General features: G+C 41.4%; 1 protein-coding gene across 2 annotated transcripts; it reads left to right on the top strand.

Annotated features, from left to right (window-relative positions):
- The first annotated feature begins 1,352 nt into the window (after window positions 1-1,352).
- f5 (coagulation factor V) lies at window positions 1,353-21,887 on the top strand. Of its 2 annotated transcripts, XM_085435496.1 has the most exons (25): window positions 1,354-1,611; window positions 1,857-1,939; window positions 2,612-2,734; window positions 4,129-4,341; window positions 4,433-4,594; window positions 7,960-8,181; window positions 8,269-8,434; window positions 8,548-8,728; window positions 9,251-9,347; window positions 9,464-9,669; window positions 10,266-10,413; window positions 10,509-10,721; window positions 11,295-13,347; window positions 13,455-13,623; window positions 13,888-14,124; window positions 14,268-14,484; window positions 14,571-14,750; window positions 14,896-15,012; window positions 15,127-15,198; window positions 15,878-15,963; window positions 20,117-20,272; window positions 20,385-20,529; window positions 20,719-20,870; window positions 21,042-21,224; window positions 21,328-21,887. In XM_085435496.1, the coding sequence occupies exons 1-25, from the start codon at window positions 1,451-1,453 to the stop codon at window positions 21,472-21,474; spliced, it is 5,889 nt and encodes a 1,962-aa protein (XP_085291622.1). In that variant the 5' UTR covers window positions 1,354-1,450; the 3' UTR covers window positions 21,475-21,887. The 2 variants fall into 2 exon arrangements, with proteins under 2 accessions (XP_085291623.1, XP_085291622.1); XM_085435497.1 differs by lacking the exon at window positions 21,328-21,887 and having other exon boundaries at window positions 1,353-1,611; window positions 20,719-20,925; window positions 21,042-21,106.
- The last annotated feature ends 1,923 nt before the right edge of the window (window positions 21,888-23,810 follow it).

The following is a 23,810-nucleotide window of genomic DNA, read 5'->3' on the forward strand; positions in this document are numbered from 1 at the left end:
TGGCGTGTGGGACAAAGGAGTTTTTAAGTCTGTTAGTTCTTGTCTTTGGGAGAAGCAACCTGTCACTGAACAGACTCTTCTGGTTGTTAATGGCCGTGTGCAGAGGATGCCTAGCATTGTCCATAATGTCCATCAGTTTCTTTAATGTCCTTTTCTCTGCCACTGTCACCAGAGTGTCCAGCTTCATGCCGACCACAGAGCTAGCCCTCCTGATCAGTTTCTCCAGCCTGGATGAGTCCTTCTTTGCTGTGCTGCTCCCCCAGCACACCACAGCATAGAAAAGTATGTTCACGGGACAAGAAAATAAAGTACAATCGAGACAAGGGGAAATAAGAGACAAGAGAAAAACGATACACGAATAAAAGCGTGAGTATGAGGCTACGTCCACGTACCCAGGTATTTTTGAAAACGCAGATTTTTCTATGCGTTTGCACCTTTCGTCCACACGCAAACGGCATTTTCGAGATTTTTAAAAACGCCTGCCAGGGTGGATATTTTCGAAAACTCCGTTTTTGCATTTACACATGGATGAGAAAAACTGAGAAAATCCAGCGTCAAAGGTGTGCGCATTTTTTGACGTCACACTGTGCGCCACGTTATTGTTTCGGTGAAATGAATTTCTACAATACTATTAATTTTACTCTCTGCAGTGTTTGAATGCTTACATATACACACACAGTTACTGTCCCTCCACACATACGACTCAGTTCTGCTTCAATGCCCCAGCTTTGTTTACTTTTTCCCACCGAGGCTTCTAGACTTCTGATTGGCCAACATTTCTGCACGGTTAGGAATATATCGCCACCTGTTGCTTTGGCATGTTCATAGCAGCGTTTTCCTTCATTTCTGCATTTACGTGTGGACGGGATTATTTTTTAAAACGAAAACGGAAAATCTCCGTTTTCAAAAATACCCGTGTACGTGTGGACGTAGCCTCAATAGATTTTTTTTGTCTTTGTTTTATGTAAATGTGATACTTTAAGTCACATCTTACTTAAAAATAATAATAAACTGGTAAACACTAAGTGAATGTCCAGATATGAGTTTAGGCTACATTTAATAGTATTTCAACTGCGTGAAATTGGGGTAAACCAGAATGACGTGTGGCCACACCTATTACACTTACAGTAATGCTTCCCTGAAATTATGGCATGTTTTTAAGAGTGGTTTTCTGGAACATTCTTAGGCCAGAGAAATTTATGATCAGAATTTCAACACTCATTCCCACCATCAACACCCTTCGGGCATGACTCACAGCAACGCACATATGTTTCCAGTTGCAAAAGGGAAGAAAAATATGCAGAGGCGCAGTTCATTGCCCTGGGACATAATGTTTGAACTAGCAAGTGTGGGTATGTGTACGTGTGTCAGTGGCAGATAAAGGACACAGCAGACTGTCAGCTCCCACGTTCTTGAGTTGTAGAAGAGAGCACACTCTCTGATCATAAGTATGAGGCTCCGTGTCCGGACTGGAGCTCGCTGGCTCCTACCTGTCCTGGTTCTTCTGACTGCCCACCAGGTCAAAGCAAACCAGCCTCAGCCTAAGGAGAGACATTACTACATTGCTGCTGTGGAGATAGATTGGAAATACTCTGGCAACGACACAGACGGGTAGGACAGCACTTCAAACTTTGATAAAGAGTAACTGGAATGCTTTTTTGTCTTTTGTTTTTTTGCATCTGGTAACTTTATTATTGTATTTTTAAAAATCCGTTTTATTATGAAATCAGTAGTCACACCATGTTAAATCAGTAAATTTCACATCTTAGACTCTATGCACCATTGTGTAAGTATTGTGGGGATTTTCTTATGTGTGCACAATGAGTAATGTTTTGTGTTTTTCCACCCTTCCTTAGGTCTGGACCCACCTATAAGAAAGTGGTCTTTCGGGAATATGAGAAAGGCTTCAGACAGGCTAAGACTCATCCATCGTGGTTAGGTAAATGCTTCATGCGGTTTACATGAACACACCGTATGTCTGGTTTAAATTTTTAAGTAACACTTGCGCTGTCTGCACATTAACTAACCTGTGAGATAGAGGGGTGTATTTACCAATAACGGTCCCAGAAAGCAGTTACCATGTACATGCATGTATATTAGAGACTTAATGAACCAGTGTTGAGGAGCTTTTAAGGTGCCCTGGTGTCACGCAGTGGGAAAAAAACACAGACAGTCGCTATCAAATGCACTCTTTTTACTTTAGGACACATTAGGTTATTATTATTCATTTAATGTATCACTCCGAGTGCATATTAATGGATAAGCAGCTACCACTTTTGCTAATTTTTCTCTGAAGGAACTGAATTAAAAGGTTGGACTTTCTCCCTTCCACCTCTTATGTGGTGCCAAAGCATATATTCATTTGCAGGATAGTGAAATAACAGTCACAGAATAATTCCTTTCCCAGAAAGCAAGAAAAAAATATAAAGCTGTATTTACAAAGAAGAAGGTTACTTTCATTTTATTGCAAATGTTTACGGTCAAGTTGCTGTGCAAGTCAACAGTTAAAGAGAAAGAGTGATGAGTCAGTCTGTGTTTATCCGAGTGTGTCCCTGTGATGAACTAAAGCCTTTGAAACGACATGATTCCACATAAATAAACTTCTCTGCAGGTCTCCTTGGTCCCACGCTGAGGGCAGAAGAAGGGGAGACGATTGTTGTAACTTTCAGAAACATGGCCACCAGCCCGTATAGCATCAGCCCACACGGTGTGGCTTATGGGAAACAGTCTGAGGGTGAGTGCGTATTAACCCAGCTGCTAACAGATGAATGCAAAAGATGCTGCTATCCTTAAAACAACAGTACCACTACTTCATAACATAGTCTGCCTCATAATGTTACTGTGAGTGCTTGTGATGTCCCTTATTGTAATAATTACACAACATTAGCCAATACAACAAACAAATCTGTTTGACTTCTTCTAAAATATTAACCAGGCAGGCAGATTATCAAAGCAGACAGTTCTGAAGTCCAACAGGAAGAACTGCTAAGCCTTAGGAAATCACTCTCTGAGACTTACGGGAATTAAAGTGAACTTAGGAAATTGAGGCAAAGTGTTCCTTAATTTGCTCTTAATACAAAAGTCAGAGTACACAGGAAACACAAAAATGTAAGAAAACCATGCAGGAGAGTCTCTATTATCTTTGTAAACTGTTTAAAGCTGGTTATAAAAAAAGCTCTAAATCTTCTCAGACTTCCACATACTGCAGACAACGAAAGAGCGAACTAAAGGAGGCAGTTTTATTTAGGGTGTAAAAACTAACATTAAACACAAAACTAAACTAGAAACTGGAAACTACAAACTTCAACTAGAACACAAGAAAACGAACCAGGAACTCGGGAACGGCTAGGAACACGGAGGAAAACACAGTATTGTGAGAGTACAACGCAATAACAAGCAGGGGAAGACTGAGAACTAAAATACACACGTAGGAAACGAGAGGATGGGGGAAAAGGTGGAAACACAGCTGGAACTCATCAGATGTAAAAACTCAAAACACTGAACACAAGACAGGGACTATCAAAATAAAACAGGAAACACACGAGATGCACAGAGGCATGGATTTGATACTGAACAGAGGGAACACGGAGCACCGGGACAGGAGCGACATGAGACACGACTGACTGGGGAACAAGAAAATAAACATGAAGACAGAACAAAATCCACACTAAACGTGAGGGGCACAGGAACAAAACCCAAGAACTACTAGAAAACTTAAGGAGCTAGAAATACAAAACAGAAACCAAAACGCTAACTGTAGTAAATCATGATAACACAAAATATAAAACACCGGTTCACTGACCCAGGACCATGACAGTAACAAAACAGAAACTTTTGAAAGTCTTGTGAACATGACATCAGTGCAACTAAGGAGATTTTCTCTATATATTTTAATTTCATTTTAGTTAGTTTTCCAAGTTTACAAGATCATTTAAATTATTTTGAATTTCTTTTTCAAAAGGCTGGTTTTTATTTTATTTTAGTTAACTAATATGTTGTTGTTTTTTTCACATCTAGTTTTAGTTTATTTTTTAGTTGTAGTTGCTGCACACCAGTGGCATTTTGTTAATTTTGCCATCATGATATTATTTATCTGTAATTCGGAGTAGTTATCTCCTTTCTTCACAGGAGCCTACTACTTTGACAACACGTCACAAAAAGAGAAAGAGGACGACAAAGTACTTCCAAACAGTGAGCACGTTTACTACTGGGAGGTGACATCAGATGTTGCTCCTCAGAAAAATGACCCCACCTGTCTTACCTACACCTACATCTCCCATCAAAATGTGGTCAAAGACTACAACTCTGGCCTCATTGGCACTTTGCTCATCTGCAAGCAAGGTAACTATGAAAATGTGTTGGTGCTTTTTGTGTTTTTTTACACTGCTTTTAGAATTTTGAACGCTCTCTTTTTTTCTTTCTCTCTGGGCAGGCAGTCTAGATGAATCAGGGCAGCAGGCTGGCATCCACCACGAGTATGTATTTCTTTTCGGGGTTTTTGATGAGAGCAGGAGCAAATACGAGCCTAGCGGCTATACCTCAGACAACCATGTGAAATATACTATCAATGGATATACAAACGGATCTCTGCCAGGTAAGTCTGTATAACACTCAGTTATTTGTCACTAAGGGATCTAAAAGCTAGCCTTTTTTAATATATGGATTCTACAATAATACAATACAATAATGAAGTATTCAATAGCAAAACAATGAAAACTATATATATATATATATATATATATATATATATATATATATACATATATATATTTATATATATATATATATATAACCGACTACGGGTTAAGGTCTGCTAGATGATGTTAATGCAGCACTACGGACGATATCTACAACCACGATTACCGACACTAACAAGCTGATCTACAATACAGCAGCAGTGATCAGTGAGATGCTTGGCTACAAGTTGAACAGCCACAAGGGGCAGTACCCTCCATGGAGAAGGAGGCTAGAGGGCAAGATCAAAGTAGCACAGAGGGAGGTTAGCCAACTAACGGAGTTGCAGAAAGGTGCGACAAAGAAGGTGCATAAGAAATACAGCAAGCTGTCCATACCTGAGGCCTTGGAAACTGCCAAGCAAAGACTCATAGCCTTGGCCAGCCGCTTGAGGAGGTACACCAGAGAGATAGAAGGCAGGAGAATAAACCAGCTGTTCTCCACAGAACCAGCAAAGGTGTACTCTCAGTGGCAAGGGAACAATAATAATAATAAAAGAACAGCACCACCAAGGCTGGAGACGGAGCAATACTGGAAGAGCATATGGGAGAAGGACGCAACCCATAACGGCAATGCTCAGTGGCTAGTGGATCAGAGGGCAGACCACAGCGACCTCCCTGAACAGGGTCCAGTAACCATCACAGTGGCAGATATCCAAGAAAGGGTCTCCAGTATGAAGAGTTGGACAGCACCAGGGCCCGACATGGTTCACGCCTACTGGCTAAAGAAGCTGACTGCAAGAATACCAGAGGCGCAAAACCACAGCTACTGGTAGACAGAACAGTCAGCCGAGACTGCAAGACCAGGCTGACCAACCTGTGCACTGCCTGGATTGATTACAAGAAGGCCTATGACTCAATGCCCCACAGCTGGATACTGGAATGCTTAGAATTGTACAAGATCAATGGGACCCTAAGAGCCTTCATCAGGAACTCAATGGGGATGTGGCGTACAACACTAGAGGCCAACTCCAAGCCCATAGCACAAGTCACCATCAAGTGCGGGATCTACCAAGGAGATGCTCTGTCCCCACTGCTGTTCTGCATAGGCCTGAACCCCCTCAGTGAGATAATTGACAAGACTGGCTACGGATACCGACTACGGAACGGAGCAGTTGTCAGCCACCTCCTGTACATGGATGACATCAAGCTGTATGCCAAGAGTGAACGAGACATCGATTCCCTGATCCACACTACCAGGCTATACAGCAATGACATTGGAATGTCATTCGGACTGGAGAAGTGTAGTCGGATGGTAACAAAGAGAGGGAAGGTAGTCAGAACTGAGGGGATTGAACTACCAGAAGGCAACATTGCAGACATAGAGGACAGTTACAAGTACCTGGGGATCCCGCAGGCGAATGGGAACCATGAAGAGGCCGCTAGAAAAGCTGCAACCACCAAGTACCTGCAGAGGGTCAGGCAAGTCCTGAGGAGTCAGCTGAATGGTAAGAACAAGATCCGGGCCATCAACACGTACGCCCTGCCCGTGATCAGGTACCCTGCTGGGGTAATAGGCTGGCCAAAGGAGGAGATAGAAGCCACTGACATAAAGACAAGAAAGCTCCTTACCATGCATGGAGGATTTCACCCCAAGTCCAGCACCCTGAGGCTGTACGCTAAGCGGAAGGAAGGGGGCCGGGGACTGGTGAGTGTCAGCACCACAGTCCAGGATGAGACAAGGAACATCCAAGAATACATTGGGAAGATGGCCCCAACTGACCGAGTGCTCAGTGAATACCTCAGGCAGCAGAAACCCAAGAAAGAGGAGGGAGACGAGGAACCATCATGGAAGGACAGGCCCCTGCACGGTATGTACCACCGGCAGATAGAGGAGGTGGCTGATATCCAGAAATCCTACCAGTGGCTGGACAAAGCTGGACTGAAAGACAGCACAGAGGCACTAATCATGGCAGCACAAGAACAAGCTCTGAGCACAAGATCCATAGAGGCTGGGGTCTATCACACCAGGCAAGACCCCAGGTGCAGGCTGTGTAAAGATGCCCCAGAGACAATCCAGCACATAACAGCAGGGTGCAAGATGCTAGCAGGCAAGGCATACATGGAACGCCATAACCAAGTGGCCGGCATAGTGTACAGGAACATCTGTGCCGAGTATAACCTAGAAGTCCCGAGGTCAAAATGGGAGATGCCCCCAAGGGTGGTGGAGAATGACCGAGCTAAGATCCTGTGGGACTTCCAGATACAGACGGACAAAATGGTGGTGGCTAACCAACCGGACATAGTGGTGGTAGACAAACAGAAGAAGACGGCCGTAGTGATCGATGTAGCGGTTCCGAATGACAGCAATATCAGGAAGAAGGAACACGAGAAGCTGGAGAAATACCAAGGGCTCAGAGAAGAGCTCGAGAGGATGTGGAGGGTGAAGGTAACGGTGGTCCCCGTGGTAATCGGAGCACTAGGTGCGGTGACTCCCAAGCTAGGCGAGTGGCTCCAGCAGATCCCGGGAAAAACATCGGAGATCTCTGTCCAGAAGAGCGCAGTCCTGGGAACAGCTAAGATACTGCGCAGGACCCTCAAGCTCCCAGGCCTCTGGTAGAGGACCCGAGCTTGAAGGATAAACCGCCCGCAGGGGCGTGCTGGGTGTTTTTATATATATATATATATATATATATATATATATATATATATATATATATATTAGTATTAACAAAAGCTATGGACTAAATTGTTACGTTAAATACAGACCCCAGAAGCAGCCCAGAATTTCACAGTTGTTTTTTCTGTTCTCCTCTGATGTATACTAAACAATTATTTACACTGGCATCTCTGATTCACATTTCCATGAGATTCATTAATCTTTAGCTACAGTTCACTCCATTTCTCTGACAGCTGGGGTTTATACAGTGAGTTGTACAAAAAGTTTTGACATTGGCACAAAGTTTTTCATTCATTTCATGCTGCTTTTGTTTTTAATGAAATTATTATTGACAGGTTTCTATGATAAACTGAAGAACAATCACAAAGATTTAATCATTCAAAAGCTGCAAGTTGCAAAGTGTACCAAAAGACCTTTGTGCCATTGCCAGAACTTTTGGCCACAACTGTATTTTCAGGAACAGTGACATTGCTGATGGAATTGAGTGGTAAATGCTAGGGTGTGTATGTCGGTGTAAAGGAAAAATATTGACTGTCATGTCAATATTGTCAATATTGACAATGTAAAAACCATAAAGAGACTCAGAGTTTCCTCTTTTCCTTCCAGATGTCAGCATGTGCACCTATGCCCCTGTGAGTGTACATCTGGTGGGTATGAGCTCAGAGCCAGAGGTATTCTCAGTGCATATGAACGGGCAAGTACTGGAACATGCTGGGCATAAAGTGTCATCAGTCGGGCTCATCACTGGTTCCTCCATCACTGCCAGAATGGTGGCTATCCACACAGGACGCTGGCTGCTCTCCTCACACACCGTCAAGCACATAGAAGGTAAGTGTTTCTCTACATTAACCAGAGTAGAAAAGTATTCACCTGTGTAGTTAAACTGACAGTAAAAATTCATTCCTATCATTGCAGCTAGCATGCACGCTTTTGTGGATGTGATAAATTGTAAAGGATTTGAAAAACCACAGCGGTGGGTGAGCTATGCAGAACAACGACAAAGCAGGGAGTGGAAATACTACATCGCTGCTGAGGAAATTTTCTGGGACTATGCGCCTACCAAGCAAGACCATATTGATGAGTAAGCAGACTATATTTTAAAACATTTTAGGTATTTTTTTGTTTATGAAAGATTAAAACTGCAAATGTGCCGACATGAACTGATATAGAAAATTTCTCATTTTTTTTGTGTAGGGACTTCAAGCGCCAGTACCTGAGTCAGTCACCAACACGCATAGGTGGGAAGTACAAGAAGGCAGTGTACACTCAGTACAAAGATGAGACGTTCACTGAAAAATCAGAGAACAAGCAGAGGAAAAATGAGCTGGGTATTTTGGGCCCAGTGATCAGAGCGCAAATCAGAGACATTATCACGGTGAGAGAACATGTATTGAAGCCAAATTATAGTCACTTAGCATATTATGAGTTCAATTATTATTCATATCACTCCACATGATCACACGAGCCACATAACTCAAAACATATTTAGGAAAAAACAGCTTAAAAGTACCATGCTGCAAATGCTTTACTTTCAAAGCAGTCTCACTCTTAGTTCTGGCTGAGGGAACCTGGTTTGGAGGGTCACCAACGTGCACTGACAGGCAATAAAATGACAATTATTTAGGCATCAACAGTCTTCACTAAATGATTTAAAACAGAATATTATTTAACTACGTTCAAAAATTCAAAACCTATCTCTCAAAGACAGGAAATAGATGTACTTTTGAGTTGAAAGTCAACACTTTATCCAGACAGTCAGTGGTATTTCAAATCAATAAACACAGAGCTAAGACAAGTATCTTATGTGTGTCTCACTAAAGTGGACTGCAGGGATTGTGTAATTATTTCACAGTGATTACAGACTGTTTGTCCTCATGTACCCTTACTGCTGTTACAGATTGTTTTTAAGAACATGGCCTCCAGACCCTACAGTATCTACCCGCATGGACTGACAATAGAGAAGTCCCAAGAAGGAGTCAACTACCCAAAAGGAGGTACTCATTTCTCATCCCATTTAAAGCAAACGTTTTAAGGCTGAACAGCCCACTTTAGTTTGCTTATTTTAAAAGTTGACATATATTTGATGGAGTTTTTGTATTATGGTTTCCAGGAAACCATTCTCATGGTGTCCAGCCAGGTGAGACACACACCTATGTGTGGAAAGTGGTCGAAGAGGATGAGCCTTTGGAGGGAGATTCCAGATGTCTGACACGACTTTATCACAGTGCGGTGAACACACCACGGGACATCGCCTCTGGACTGATTGGACCAATGCTCATCTGCAAGAGTCAGTCCCTCAATGTCAGGAATGTGCAGGTAAGAAAAACAGCTGCTAGACACTGGGCAGCAAAAATAAAAAATAAATAATAAATGCTGCTTTCAGTGTTATTTGGTTTGCGTCCAGACTCCACACAGAAAGGCCTCAGTCTTCATATTTAAGTGGTATTTTGAATTAAGTTTGGTTTCATATAGTTTTTCAAGTTCACTTATTTAAGTTGAATTCAGTCCAGTTTTATTCATATAGCACCAAATCACAACAACAGTTGTCTCAAGGCGAGTTATATTGTAAGGTAAGAACCTACAGAGAAAGGCCCAACAATCAGATGTCCTCCGAGCAAGCACTTTGGCGCCAGTGCAGAGGAAGAAGAAACCTCCGCCAGAACCAGGCAAAGAGTAAAACTAAACTTAGTTTGTGAGCACACAATCTTGTTCAGTTAGTTATCATTTTTTAGTTTATGTTTAGTTAACAACTATTGAAAAAGATTTTAATGAATGTTGTTTTAATTTGTCGAATAATTTGATGATGACCAAAATACCTGCAAGCCCAAAAACTATAAGACTGAGATGTATTTGCTGTTGATATAGAAGCTGATGGTGTGAAGAGGAGTACATGTCTTTCTTTTTGTCTACAGCTGAAAGCAGACAAAGAGCAGCATGCGATGTTTGCGGTCTTTGATGAGAACAAGAGTTGGTATCTAGAGGATAACATTCGCCAATATTGTAATCAATCTAAAGTCAACAGGGAAGACCCAGAATTTTATAAGTCCAATATCAAGCACAGTGAGTTTTTCCTTGAGCTAATTAAGGTTCATATAACATATTGGCCTTGCATTTACCTGGCTGCAGTCAACTAACTGTCATGAATTACCTTACAGCTGTCAACGGTTACATCTTTAAGGACGACCCACCCTTGGGCTTCTGCAGTGGTGAGGTTGCAACATGGCACGTGTCCAGCATTGGCGCACAGGACTACATCCAGACAGCTACTTTCTACGGCCACACATTTGAGCTGAATGAAAGAACAGAGGACTTCCTAAGCCTCTACCCCATGACTGGAGAGACCATCACTATGAACATGCTCAACACTGGTCAGTAAGGACTGACAGTGCTCATATTATGTCAGATTCTTAACATCCAGATAATTATTTGCCAGGATATTTTTTACCTTCAGAAAGACATTGAAAGTAACACTTTATTGAACTGCATGATATTAAGTGTAGATTCATAGATGCAATAGCTCTGGTGTTAAAATTAAAACCAGTGCAGTTGCACAGAAGTCTATGGAAACAGAACCCTCAGCGCTCTTTTTTGTGCCCTAAATAAATGCTTTTCTGATGAGTTTATGGCCCTAATTGTTACATTACAGATCATAGTTAATATACAAGAAGTTCATTTTGTACAAAGTTGTAAAGGTGAGGATATGCTCACGATTTATCAAAGATAGTGTCCTTTGGTTTCATGTTTAGAGGCACCCCAGGCTGGTGGGTTGATGGTGAGAACAAAAATGTTTCATGACTTCACGAAACTTCATAAGTGTAACGTAACATTTCCCATATCCATCCTATATAGTCCATGTAATTAACCAGTCACTGCCACCATCCGAAACAGATGCACACTCCATAGTTTTATCACTGATGTTTTTTGTGTCTCTTTTAAACCAGGTGTCTGGCTTCTTGCTTCCCTGAATTCCCACGAGACAACTAACGGAATGCGTGTTAAGTTTCGGGATGCTGAGTGCTTCCGTGACTACCAGTATGAGTACGAAGATTCATTGCCAAAAAGTGAGTTTACTGTGTGGAAGCCCCCTAGCTTGGAGGAAATCAAAGAAAAAGAAGAGAAAGAGAAGGTAGATCCAGATAAAAACCCATCACTGGAGCCAGATATCTACACACAAATGTTTGCAGAAGAATTGAATCTCAGGTCTGTCAAGAACCAGTCTGCTGACTCAGATATGGAGAACTTGGACCTCTCTTTCCTGGATTACGATGTTGTTGATGTCCTTGAAAAAGATATGAACAGCACCCTTAATTTCACAGAGATAAAGAGTAAACCCGAGACCTCCACTATAAACTCAGATGCATTAACTGAAGTGTGGTTTCTTATTTTGAAAGTCCTGAATATTACAATAGGTAATTTGCAGAAACAAAGCACAAGTGAGAATACAACACATATACTGAACAGCAGTACACCATTGACACAGTCAGTTTTAGAGAGTTCCACTCTGTATCAAACAGAGAACCTAACTGGTTTGAATAGCCACAATGTGTCACAAAAGGATTCCAGTACAACTAGAAATGGCAGTTTGTCATCAGAGACTACCAGACCTAACGTAGCATTGCAAGAGCCGACCAATCTCACTGCAGTACTATCAGGAAATTCAAGTAACAGTTTAGAAAGGGAAAGAATAAATGTAACACTGACCACTGATAACCACACTTCTATTGAAGAGGTTGTACAGGACTCTGAGGAGAAATACACTAGAGGGGATGTGTTCTCTTACTCTGTGCCTCTGTCAAAGCCGAGCATTAACAATTTCAACAGTAGCCTAAACAGCAATTTATCAGCTGACACTCTGCTGGAAAATACAAAACGGGAAGACGAGACTAACACTGCAGTAAAGTATGGCAACACGTCAGCAGAGAGAACAAACCATTCATTGTCAGTTCTAGAGGTAGATGCTGAAGAAGTCAGCAGCAACATTAAAAGGAACAACTTAACCATCTTGGAGTTGACTAAAAGGACAGAAAATAAAACCAGTGACAATAACACTTTTTTGAGCTCAGGAGAGCTAGAGTATGGACTTCAAATTAACCTTGAAGTTGTGACTACTCCAACTAATTCCAGCTATAAAAATGTAACCCAGATTTTGCTTGAGAATGAGCAAAATGTCACAGGGGATGCATCCAGATCAGCTCTATCAGTGATGAGCAGTATGGGGCGTGAGGAGAATATCTCAAGTCTCTTTGACAAGTTGACCAACACATCTTTGGAAAGTCTTTCTAATCAGACTACAGTTTCAGGTAACCAGTCCCTCAGTTCTGAAGAGCTAGGTTTCTCAGAGAGCAGTGAAGAAGTGATCATCTTCCTTAAGGAAAACAATACAGAGGCTATTAAAACCAGTTTGGTCAAAATACAAGGTCACAACTGGACCTACGAAGGAACTTACCAAATGATACCTGAGGAACTTCCAGACCAGTTGAAGAAACACTTTGAGAAGGAAACCCCTCAAACAACACTGCCTCCAAAAAAGAAAGTCAGGGTTGTGAACCGTCGACAGAGACCAGAGAAGGGACATGGCATGAAAACAAGGAAAAGAAAGGAATACAAGCCTCAGGCCCGGAGTGGTTTACCATTCTCTCCTCGTGGATTTAATCCAGGAATGACTCCTCGTGGGTCACGGCCTCACTCACCAAAGCCCGTCTTGACTGAGGACCACGTCATTGACATGCCCGTTGTTATTGGTGTGCCTCGGCCTGATTTCAGCGACTATGAGCTTTATATTCCTGGGGGAGAACCAGATCACCTAGCGCTAGAAGAACAGGATGAATACGAGTACGTGATGTACAAAGACCCTTACAGCGTCGCTGATGATATCAAGAACCTTGACCTCGACGAGACCACAAAATATTACTTAAAAATGTCAGGCCCCAATGTCAAGACTTATTTCATTGCTGCAGAGGAGGTCGAATGGGATTATGCAGGGTATGGACACAGGTAAGCTCAGAGTTGTGAAAATTTAAAAGACTAATATAACACCTGAATGCTGATTTACAGGAAATCAAGAACATGTCAGCTAAAGCATCATCCTGTTATTTAAACAGGAGGCAAGAAAAGCATGAACTACTCAGCCAAGAAACTAAGTTCACCAAGGTAGTCTTTCGAGGTTACTTGGATAGTAGCTTCACCACACCCGACATCCGTGGGGAGATAGACGAGCATCTCGGCATCCTGGGGCCGGTCATCAAAGCGGAGGTTGGACAAAGCATCATGGTAAGACTAACCCGACATAAGCCAGCTGCCTTTACTTTCTCAATATTTATATATTCTGTCTAAAGCAACCAAGATCCATCTAACCAATTACCTTCACTAAGCTAATAGACTCACTATGTGTCCTTTATCCTGGTTTAAAGGTCAGAGCTCCTAATCTAACTCTCAGCAAGATAATCAAAAAGAGCGTTTTCCAAAAAAAGTTTATTACCCCAACCCTAACACTCCATCTTTCCAAAATGCAGAATGTGTGTCACTGTCTCGTAGGTGGTGTTCAGGAACAATGCCAACCGTCCATATTCAATACACCCCAATGGGGTGTCCTATACCAAGCGGACAGAAGGCCTCTCCTATGAGGATGAATCCCATTACTGGTTCCAATATGACAATGAGGTTAAACCCAATAGCACCTTTACTTATTTGTGGCAAGTCGGGCATACAGTTGGGCCAAAACCAGAAGAGTCTGTCTGCCGAACCTGGGCCTACTATTCAGGCGTAAATCCTGTGAGTATAATAATTAATACTTGTTATAAAAAAGAGAGATGCAGAGAATTTTCTGTGGTTTAAGTTATATCTTCAATAAAACAAAAACAAAGTAATGATTTATTTAAAATAATATTGAACCTCACATGTGCGCTTTCTCTTAGGAAAGGGATATCCACTCAGGCTTGATTGGGCCTTTGCTGGTGTGTCGAGAGGGAACCTTGGACACGAAATTAACAGATAGGAGAGAATTCACACTACTTTTCATGACTTTTGATGAGTCACGGAGCTGGTACTATGAGAAGAACTCTGAGATAATGCAAAGAAAAAGGCGAAGGAGAATCATGGATCACACGTTCAAGGAGAACCTAAAGTTCCATTGTAATGCATTACTTTTAGTGCCTTCTATACCATGCACCTATTAGAGACAAAAACAGAATTATATAAAAATGTCTTGGTTTTTTTAGCAATCAATGGAATTATACACAGCCTGAAGGGCCTGAGGATGTACACCAACCAGCTTGTGACCTGGCATCTCATCAACTTGGGTTCTCCCAATGATTTTCATAGTGTCCACTTTCATGGGCAGACATTTATACACAAGAAGAGCACCAGCTACAGACAGGCTGTCTACCCACTGCTGCCTGGTGAGAATGATATGTAAACTTAGAGTAACACCTTCTTCACCACATTTTAAACATTAGAATTCACAGTCTGCAGGATTTGGATTGTCAGCTGTAGCAGCAGAGAGAAAAGTTTCAAGTGAGTCCGTGTGATGAACTGTGTTCGCAGGGGGTTTTGCTACCCTGGAGATGTATCCATCCAAACCTGGCCTCTGGCAGCTGGAGACAGAAGTTGGCCTTAGCCAACAGAAGGGCATGCAGACACTCTTTTTGGTTCTGGATAATGGTGCAAATATAAAACTATCACTCTGCTGCATTTACAACATGATTTTCTACCCATTTTGACATGTTTTATATGTCTTACATTTTAATACTGAAATATTTCTCGTGTGTCCCCAAGACTGCTATCGTCCACTGGGTCTAGAATCGGGCAGTGTGAAGGATGGAGAGATCACAGCAATCAAAACTAGAGGTAGCTATACTACCTCTTGTCTGCAATAATTTATTTTAGCAACAAATACACTTCGGTACTACTTAACTCACAGTACATCACGAATCACTACTGATCTACTGATGTTGTTGTTACCTGGACTAAAACTAGAAGGGTAATCAAGGTCATTGCCTTTATGTAATGCAGGAAAAGGAGAAGGAAGAGGGAGGTCCTTTTCCATTGGGTGGAGATCAACTAAAACACTAAAAGGGCAGTGATAGCCAAGGAGTACAAAACTCAAGAGTAGCAAATAACATGATTTATTTACAATAAAACAAGCCCAGGGCATTTAAAAATATTAATAAAAACTAAAGCCAAGCTAGAAGTCCAACTTCTACATTATATCTACAGGTGGAACAGTCTTGAACAGATGCTCTAGCACCAACTATCACAGAAATCTTTCTTTTCACCAGTTGTGTCTCCAAATCCACCACCATATCCGACAACTTTACTATAATTCTCATAAAAAGGACTTTTACTGTGGACTCAATGCACTTCTTATACCACAAGCTGCATTCACCCCTGTCCCGCGTTATTTTCTGCACTTTGACCAATCACACTCTGATGGATACATCGGAGGCAATCGGCAGTTCGGTATCTTGTCAGAGGACCTGGGAAATTATTGCATGGTAAAGGTCTGTAATTTTTTCTGTCTTTTAAGGATACTGGGAGCCCCATCTTGCCAGATTGAACAATCAGGGTAAATACAATGCATGGAGCACAGACAAGAACAACAGCTTTATTCAGGTAATGTGGTGTAGATGTGATAACCTACACTCCCATGCTTACCATGCAAATACAGTTGTTTACATACCAGATGCGATGCAAAAAAAAGACACGAAATTCCACATTTTTCAGATGCAAACTTGTTGTTTAACATATACACACTGAAAGCGTTTGTCCTCACAAAAAATAATTTTCCTCCAACACTGGACTGAAAAAAGTAGCTGGTCCTGATGTTTCTAAACCAGAAAGGGAAGACAGAGAGATTCTGGGTTCATCCACTTCTCACAAGAAGGCAGCAGCAGGGAGAACTTCATGGTTTGAAATCCAGGAATTGAAGTTGTTTTACGACTGCTTGTACATGTTTCAAGATGTGAGTGGGGCAGTTTGAGCTCTTGTTGGCAAAGTTGGGACCACATCTGAAGAGGCAGAGAAATTATGTCTTAGGTAAAATAGTCAGAGGTTGGAAGTAATGAAGTACAAATACTTTGTTACTGTACTTAACTACAATTTTCAGGTATCTGTACTTGAGAATTTCTTTTTCTGACAACTTTTTACTTTTACTCCCTAGATCTTTAAATGACTAGCTGTACTTCCATTTTCAAAACAGCTTAGGTTTGGGATAGGTTACATTAGGTTCAGCTGTGTCATCTGTAGCGTTTATCATCTGGGGTTAAAGTGGAATGGTGTTGTGCACTCCCAACGCCAAGTATAACTACCTTGGCACAACAGTGCTCCTGCTAGCTAAAGGTCCAGCTGCTGTATTTTACAGGGAGAGAAAATTGTGTGATATGAGTTCACTCAGAGATGGAGAAAGATGTAGGAACACAAACAGGAGTGGGTAAGAAAAAGAGAGGTTAGATTTAAAGATAAAGACTGCTCAGTGACGCTTGATAAACTGCAACTTTAAAGCTTGTATTCAATGTCATAATTCTAATCACATATTTGATTTGTATATGGTGTGTTTTGATAAATTATGTATTATCATATTGTGAAATGTCTTGCAAAACAAACAAACCTACACAAACTTTATGTTCTTCAAATGTTGCATGAAAATACTGGGTAAACAGGTTAGTTTTAGTACTGCGGCGAATTCTTTATTAAAACACTGTGTGCGTCTGGTGCATAGTGGCTGTGCTGCTCATGGTCAGTGTTAGGTTACAAGTGCAGCAGAGATGAATTTGCATTTAAGTCAATGATGCTTATATTAATTAACTGAATTCCAGCTTTATACTATCTATTATAAACACCGTATAAAAAGTGTAGTGTCAGTGTAGGGGATAGACATCAGCCAAGATAGCTTGTGAAACTGCTTACATCATGTTCAGTTGTGTGAATCCACAAAGAGCAGCTGGTCAGCTGATTACAGCATGTACACAAAGAAAACCTACTGGAGCTCACGTTAGAAATTAATGTAAGTTGTGATTCTTTTCCCAACGCTTAGACTCTGCACAGATCTTAGAGTTTCCTTGATGTATCCCACTGAATCCGACTGTAACCCTTGACTGCACTCATTTTATTGTTTATCTGTGGAGGCACCCTCGACAATGTAGGCAACAGAAAATAGTGTGTTTGTTTGTTTTTAATTCTCTTTCACTTCATGTGTCCTACATAACATGTTCAAGCTAAGTATATTCATTAGAATTAGCATTTAAAATTAAATTCTCATGTACTAACATTATTTTATTATTATATTAATATAGCACAAGCCTCAGTTACCTTTGGACAAAAATGGTTAGTAGAATCAAAGACCTACAGTTTGTTTTCTTACTTTGAGTGCATATTTTCACTTTTACTTGAGTAAAGAAGTTGCTTCAGTACTTCTACTGGAGTATTTTTAACCCAGCTATCCATACCTCTACTTAAGTAAAGTCTGTACTTTTGGCACCTCTGCTATTATTTAACTATTATCACTGTATACTCGATTTCGGTGCGCTATGAGCGCACCTGTCACCAAATGCAGCAGTTTGATTTGTCACATTTATTGTTCATATGGAAAAAATTTAAAAATCTATCTTTATCTGAAAAATAAATGCTGCAAGTTTCATCAGGCGAAATGACTCAGTTGGTGTGAACAACTGCATTAAGAAAATGTGGGTCTTAAAAATATTTTTACCGCACAAAATATTTGCACAAATTTTACCTGTCCAGTGTGTAGAAGTGTCAAAGGCCAAATACGTGGATCAAAACTCCTTTTTGATCCACTTTGATCTTATGTGGGGCAGACCAGCAAAACTGCCCTTTCTGCCATTGAACAGAAGTTTAACTGCACATTTAATTCCTTATACAGTGGGGCAAAAAAGTATTTAGTCAGCCACCGATTGTGCAAGTTCCCCCACCTAAAATGATGACAGAGGTCAGTAATTTGCACCAGAGGTACACTTCAACTGTGAGAGACAGAATGTGAAAAAAAAATCCATGAATCCACATGGTAGGATTTGTAAAGAATTTATTCGTAAATCAGGGTGGAAAATAAGTATTTGGTCAATAACAAAAATACAACTCAATACTTTGTAACATAACCTTTGTTGGCAATAACAGAGGTCAAACGTTTACTATAGGTCTTTACCAGGTTTGCACACACAGTAGCTGGTATTTTGGCCCATTCCTCCATGCAGATCTTCTCGAGAGCAGTGATGTTTTGGGGCTGTCGCCGAGCAACACGGACTTTCAACTCCCGCCACAGATTTTCTATGGGGTTGAGGTCTGGAGACTGGCTAGGCCACTCCAGGACTTTCAAATGCTTCTTACGGAGCCACTCCTTTGTTGCCCGGGCGGTGTGTTTTGGATCATTGTCATGTTGGAAGACCCAGCCTCGTTTCATCTTCAAAGTTCTCACTGATGGAAGGAGGTTTTGGCTCAAAATCTCACGATACATGGCCCCATTCATTCTGTCCTTAACACGGATCAGTCGTCCTGTCCCCTTGGCAGAAAAACAGCCCCATAGCATGATGTTTCCACCCCCATGCTTCACAGTAGGTATGGTGTTCTTGGGATGCAACTCAGTATTCTTCTTCCTCCAAACACGACGAGTTGAGTTTATACCAAAAAGTTCTACTTTGGTTTCATCTGACCACATGACATTCTCCCAATCCTCTGCTGTATCATCCATGTGCTCTCTGGCAAACTTCAGACGGGCCTGGACATGCACTGGCTTCAGCAGCGGAACACGTCTGGCAGTGCGGGATTTGATTCCCTGCCGTTGTAGTGTGTTACTGATGGTGACCTTTGTTACTTTGGTCCCAGCTCTCTGCAGGTCATTCACCAGGTCCCCCCGTGTGGTTCTGGGATCTTTGCTCACCGTTCTCATGATCATTTTGACCCCACGGGATGAGATCTTGCGTGGAGCCCCAGCTCGAGGGAGATTATCAGTGGTCTTGTATGTCTTCCATTTTCTGATGATTACTCCCACAGTTGATTTTTTCACACCAAGCTGCTTGCCTATTGTAGATTCACTCTTCCCAGTCTGGTGCAGGTCTACAATACTTTTCCTGGTGTCCTTCGAAAGCTCTTTGGTCTTGGCCATGGCGGAGTTTGGAGTCTGACTGTTTGAGGCTGTGGACAGGTGTCTTTTATACAGATGATGAGTTCAAACAGGTGCCATTCATACAGGTAACGAGTGGGGGACAGAAAAGCTTCTTACAGAAGACGTTACAGGTCTGTGAGAGCCAGAGATTTTCCTTGTTTGAGGTGACCAAATACTTATTTTCCACCCTGATTTACGAATAAATTCTTTACAAATCCTACCATGTGAATTCATGGATTTTTTTTTCACATTCTGTCTCTCACAGTTGAAGTGTACCTCTGGTGCAAATTACTGACCTCTGTCATCATTTTAAGTGGGGGAACTTGCACAATCGGTGGCTGACTAAATACTTTTTTGCCCCACTGTATATCTCATATACAAACTATTTTAACAGAAAGAAATCTGTCATCACAAGTCTTAAATTTTAAAGAGTAAATGTGTAAAATTACAGAAATCTATAACTGAATAACTTTGTTTAAGTAGGGATGACCATGGGGGACATCTTTATCAGCAGGAAAAGCTGTGAAACTTCTGAAAATACAATTAAAAGTCCAAAATTTCTTTTCTGAAGACATCCAGTGGGACGGACTGGAGGCTTTAGCGGGCCTTATGTTTGACACTGTGCCTTAATATCTACTTTCCCCTACACAGGTAGACTTCCAGCGGCCAGTTGTGATCAGCCAGGTGGCAACTCAGGGAGCCAAGCAAATGTTCTATTCCCAGTATGTGGTCAAATATTTGATCTCCTACAGCAACGACCGCCGGAAGTGGATCTTTTATAAAGGCGACAGCGAAGGCTTTAGAAAGGTGGGGGGGAAGTTTGATCACTTCCTTTCTTTAATGCAGAGACCTACAAACTGGACAAGCTTGGGAGCAGCTATCTAATTCTCTCACTTTGTGTCTTATCCTCTCTTACCAGGTATTCACTGGTAACCAGGAAGCCCATGGGACAAAGACAAATATTTTCTTCCCTCCCGTGATTGGACGATTCATTAGGCTTCACCCCATTGAATGGTACAACATGGCAACAGTCCGCATGGAGTACTTTGGCTGTGAGCTTGATGGTAAGCCGGTACAGTAACAACGATTTTAGTAAAAAAAAAAATAAAAAAAAGGTTTGGACACTGTGCATTTCAAACCCCAGACTAAATGCATAAGACTTTAAACTGGCTGTAAGGGATGCTGTGAAAATTTTAAAAGTGTATGTTATGATCAAGTGAAAGGTCCTGAACATTTCTGATCTCCTGCCTCAGGCTGCTCAGTGCCTCTTGGGATGGAAAGTGAAGCTATAGGGGACATTTACATCACAGCCAGCTCTACAGCCACTAGCTGGTACAATGGACCCTGGAAACCATCACTCGCACGCCTCAACAGACAAGGTGCCGTCAACGCATGGCGGGCTATGGTAAATGTCCTAATATTGCCGTGATAGATAAAACAGAAGTGCATTCAGATTTAATGTGAGCATCGCGTAAAAACCAGTACACCTACAACACTTAAAAACCCTTGAGAATTTGCCAGTTCATTAGCATTCAGATTTTTCCTGATTGCCTCTCTTGTTTCTTCTCCTTCTCAGTATAACAACATGGACCAGTGGCTTCAGGTAGAACTGCCTCAGATTAAAAAGATCACAGGTGTCATAACCCAGGGAGCCAAGTCTCTGGGGAAGGAGATGTATGTCATGTCCTACATTTTGCAGTACAGTGACAATGGGATAGAGTGGAAAGAGTACACGGATAGTGAGGATGAGCCTGCCAGGGTGAGCCGTCCAACATGTTGAGCAAGTAAACTTGTGTTTTCACTGAGTGAAGTAAAGAAGTGATTGTAAACAATTCCTGTCTCTCTGCTCACATCAAATCCAGGTTTTTGTGGGAAATACAAATAACAACGGCCACGCCAGGAACTACATCTACCCTCCCATTTTCTCCCGCTTTATCCGAGTCATCCCCAAAAGCTGGATGACCTCCATCACCATGAGAATTGAGCTACTTGGATGTGACTTTGAGTGATAATAGATAATAGATCATACAGGTCAGCTCAAGCATGCTCATGAATATGCAAATAAATGGACATGAAGCTAAAAAGGTAACATAACATAGAAATACCAAATCACAGCTAACATGAAAAAAACTCACACATGTTTGTTTCAGACTATTTGCCAGATTTGTCTTGTAGCTTGAGTAACTCAGTGAATTGTCACTTGTCACTATGATTTTTTATTTTTTGGAAGTTGCAATCAAAGTAGTAAAAAGTAGTAAAAATGTAATGAGTAAGTCGGATTTGTGTGTTTTATGAAATACTAGTTGTATTTTCAAGTTTATATGCAGTATTTTATCAGGAACAAATATTGATTCATGTAAATATGTAAGCAGAGAACGAATATGTAATTTATTTCTAATAAATACAATATGCATTGTTTTTATTCGGTGTCATGTTCAGTGATGGATGGACGGTTTGCATGACTGAATACGCTGTACAAATGGAGAGCCTTGGTATCCCAAGCATGAGTGTGGGAACGCTGACATCTTCTCATGTCCTGAAGGTCTCACTTTTAACACCTCTGCTGGGGCCAAGCCTTGGTTAGCAGCACGAGAGTCAACAGACACATGCAGCTGCACACACGTTATGTTTATCCATTTGCTGATCATGTTAAACGGGGCACCAGAGGTGTGAACGTCTCAGCATGTTTGGATTACTTTGCTACTGATCTATGGAGGCAAATCAACTCACAAATCAACCCCCCCCCCCCCTTTTTGCACAAGTCGAGGAGCGTGTCAGGTTACACTGTGTGTTATACTTGTATAACTATGCATGTGACAAATAAAGAACCTTGAACCTACTAATACTACTACTACTGATGATGATGATGATGATGATGATGATGATGATGATGATGATGATGATGATGATGATGATGATGATGATGATGATGCAGCAATAAGGTCCTGAGTTCAATTCCACCACCCGGCCGGGGTCTTTTTGTGTGGAGTTTGTATGTTCTCCCCGTCTTTGCGTGGGTTCCCTCTGGGTACTCTGGAAATGAAAGCAAAGGCGATATATTGAGAGCGCCCTCCTTAAATTGTACTTGCTGATGTAGATTACAGTTCAGTTCAAAATACAACTGAGGTGAGATTTTGTTTTGGGACTGTTGTATTGCTGAGCAAAGATCAGCCGCAACTGTGAGATTCCACCACCAGATGTCACTGCAGTTTCACGATGGCTGAAAATCAGACCTAGACAAAATAAGAGCCCCGGAGATCATACAGTGCAAAACGAGCTGTCTCGTTGGATTATGGAGGTCCTATCTAGTGATGGGATTTCCGTCTCTTTTTAGAGAACCGGCTCTTTCAGCTCGGCTCACTAAAAAGAGTCGGCTCCGAACTGGCTCTTCAGGCTGTTTTGTTGCTTTAATTAATTTATTATTAACAATAATATAAAATTATGCACAAAAGGACACAAGTTTTGAAAATGTCAAAGATAAATTTTACTAAAGAGCAGGGGAAGAGTTGGCTGCCTTTAGAGACCTCTTTGCCCAGAAAAACACAAGCACACATATATATTCAAATAATTTTTTTTTAAAAAGTTCATTTACCTGTTACTACCACACACCAAATCCGGTCCTTGGTACTTGCTGGCTTGTGTAGCCACTAAATAACAAAAGCTCAACACTGCACGTAGCATCCTGGAGCACTTCTGTTGTCTTTTGTACGTGCTATGGAGTTTTTACGTGCTTCAGGGTTTGTACGTGTTTTGAAGTTTGTATGTGCTTTGTCTCTAGGGGCCACTGTAAATATACTTTTATTTATTCACTCCACATAAAATGTAATGAATAAATCATATAATACAAAAACCAACTATTCACATTTCAACTTTTAACTATTTAAATTTTCAGCTTTTTCCTTTTAAACAAATTTAAAGTGAAACAACACAAAACACTGCAAACCACAACACAATTAAATATAAATTAAAATATAAAAACAAAAAGAAGATGCATATTCTCTGTCATATGGGCCCTGCATGAATAAACTTTCTGAATCCTTTATCATCTGCAACTGAAAATAGTTGTGGATGATTACTATACCTTTCTAATGTGACGTTGTTGTCCCTGGCGCTCTTTCTCTGTCTCTCCCTCAGCTCTGTTCCTGTGCTACTGCGAGTCCCCCCTCTTCCCAACGCAAAGCACAAGGCTCACATGCGGAGTGAAGCGGAAAATAGTGCGAGAGAGAGGGTGAGAGAAAGGGGAAAAAACCATGGCCTGCGATAAGGAGCCGGCTCGCGTCGTTCACTCAAAGACCCGGCTCTAAGAGCTGTTTCGTTCGCGACCGATACATCACTACTCCTATCT

The sequence above is a fragment of the Copadichromis virginalis genome, linkage group LG16, assembly GCF_057382275.1.
Source record: "Copadichromis virginalis isolate Kocher_CV1m ecotype Utaka linkage group LG16, C_Virginalis_male_GT1.1, whole genome shotgun sequence".
In the NCBI taxonomy this organism is placed as follows: Eukaryota; Metazoa; Chordata; class Actinopteri; order Cichliformes; family Cichlidae; genus Copadichromis; species Copadichromis virginalis.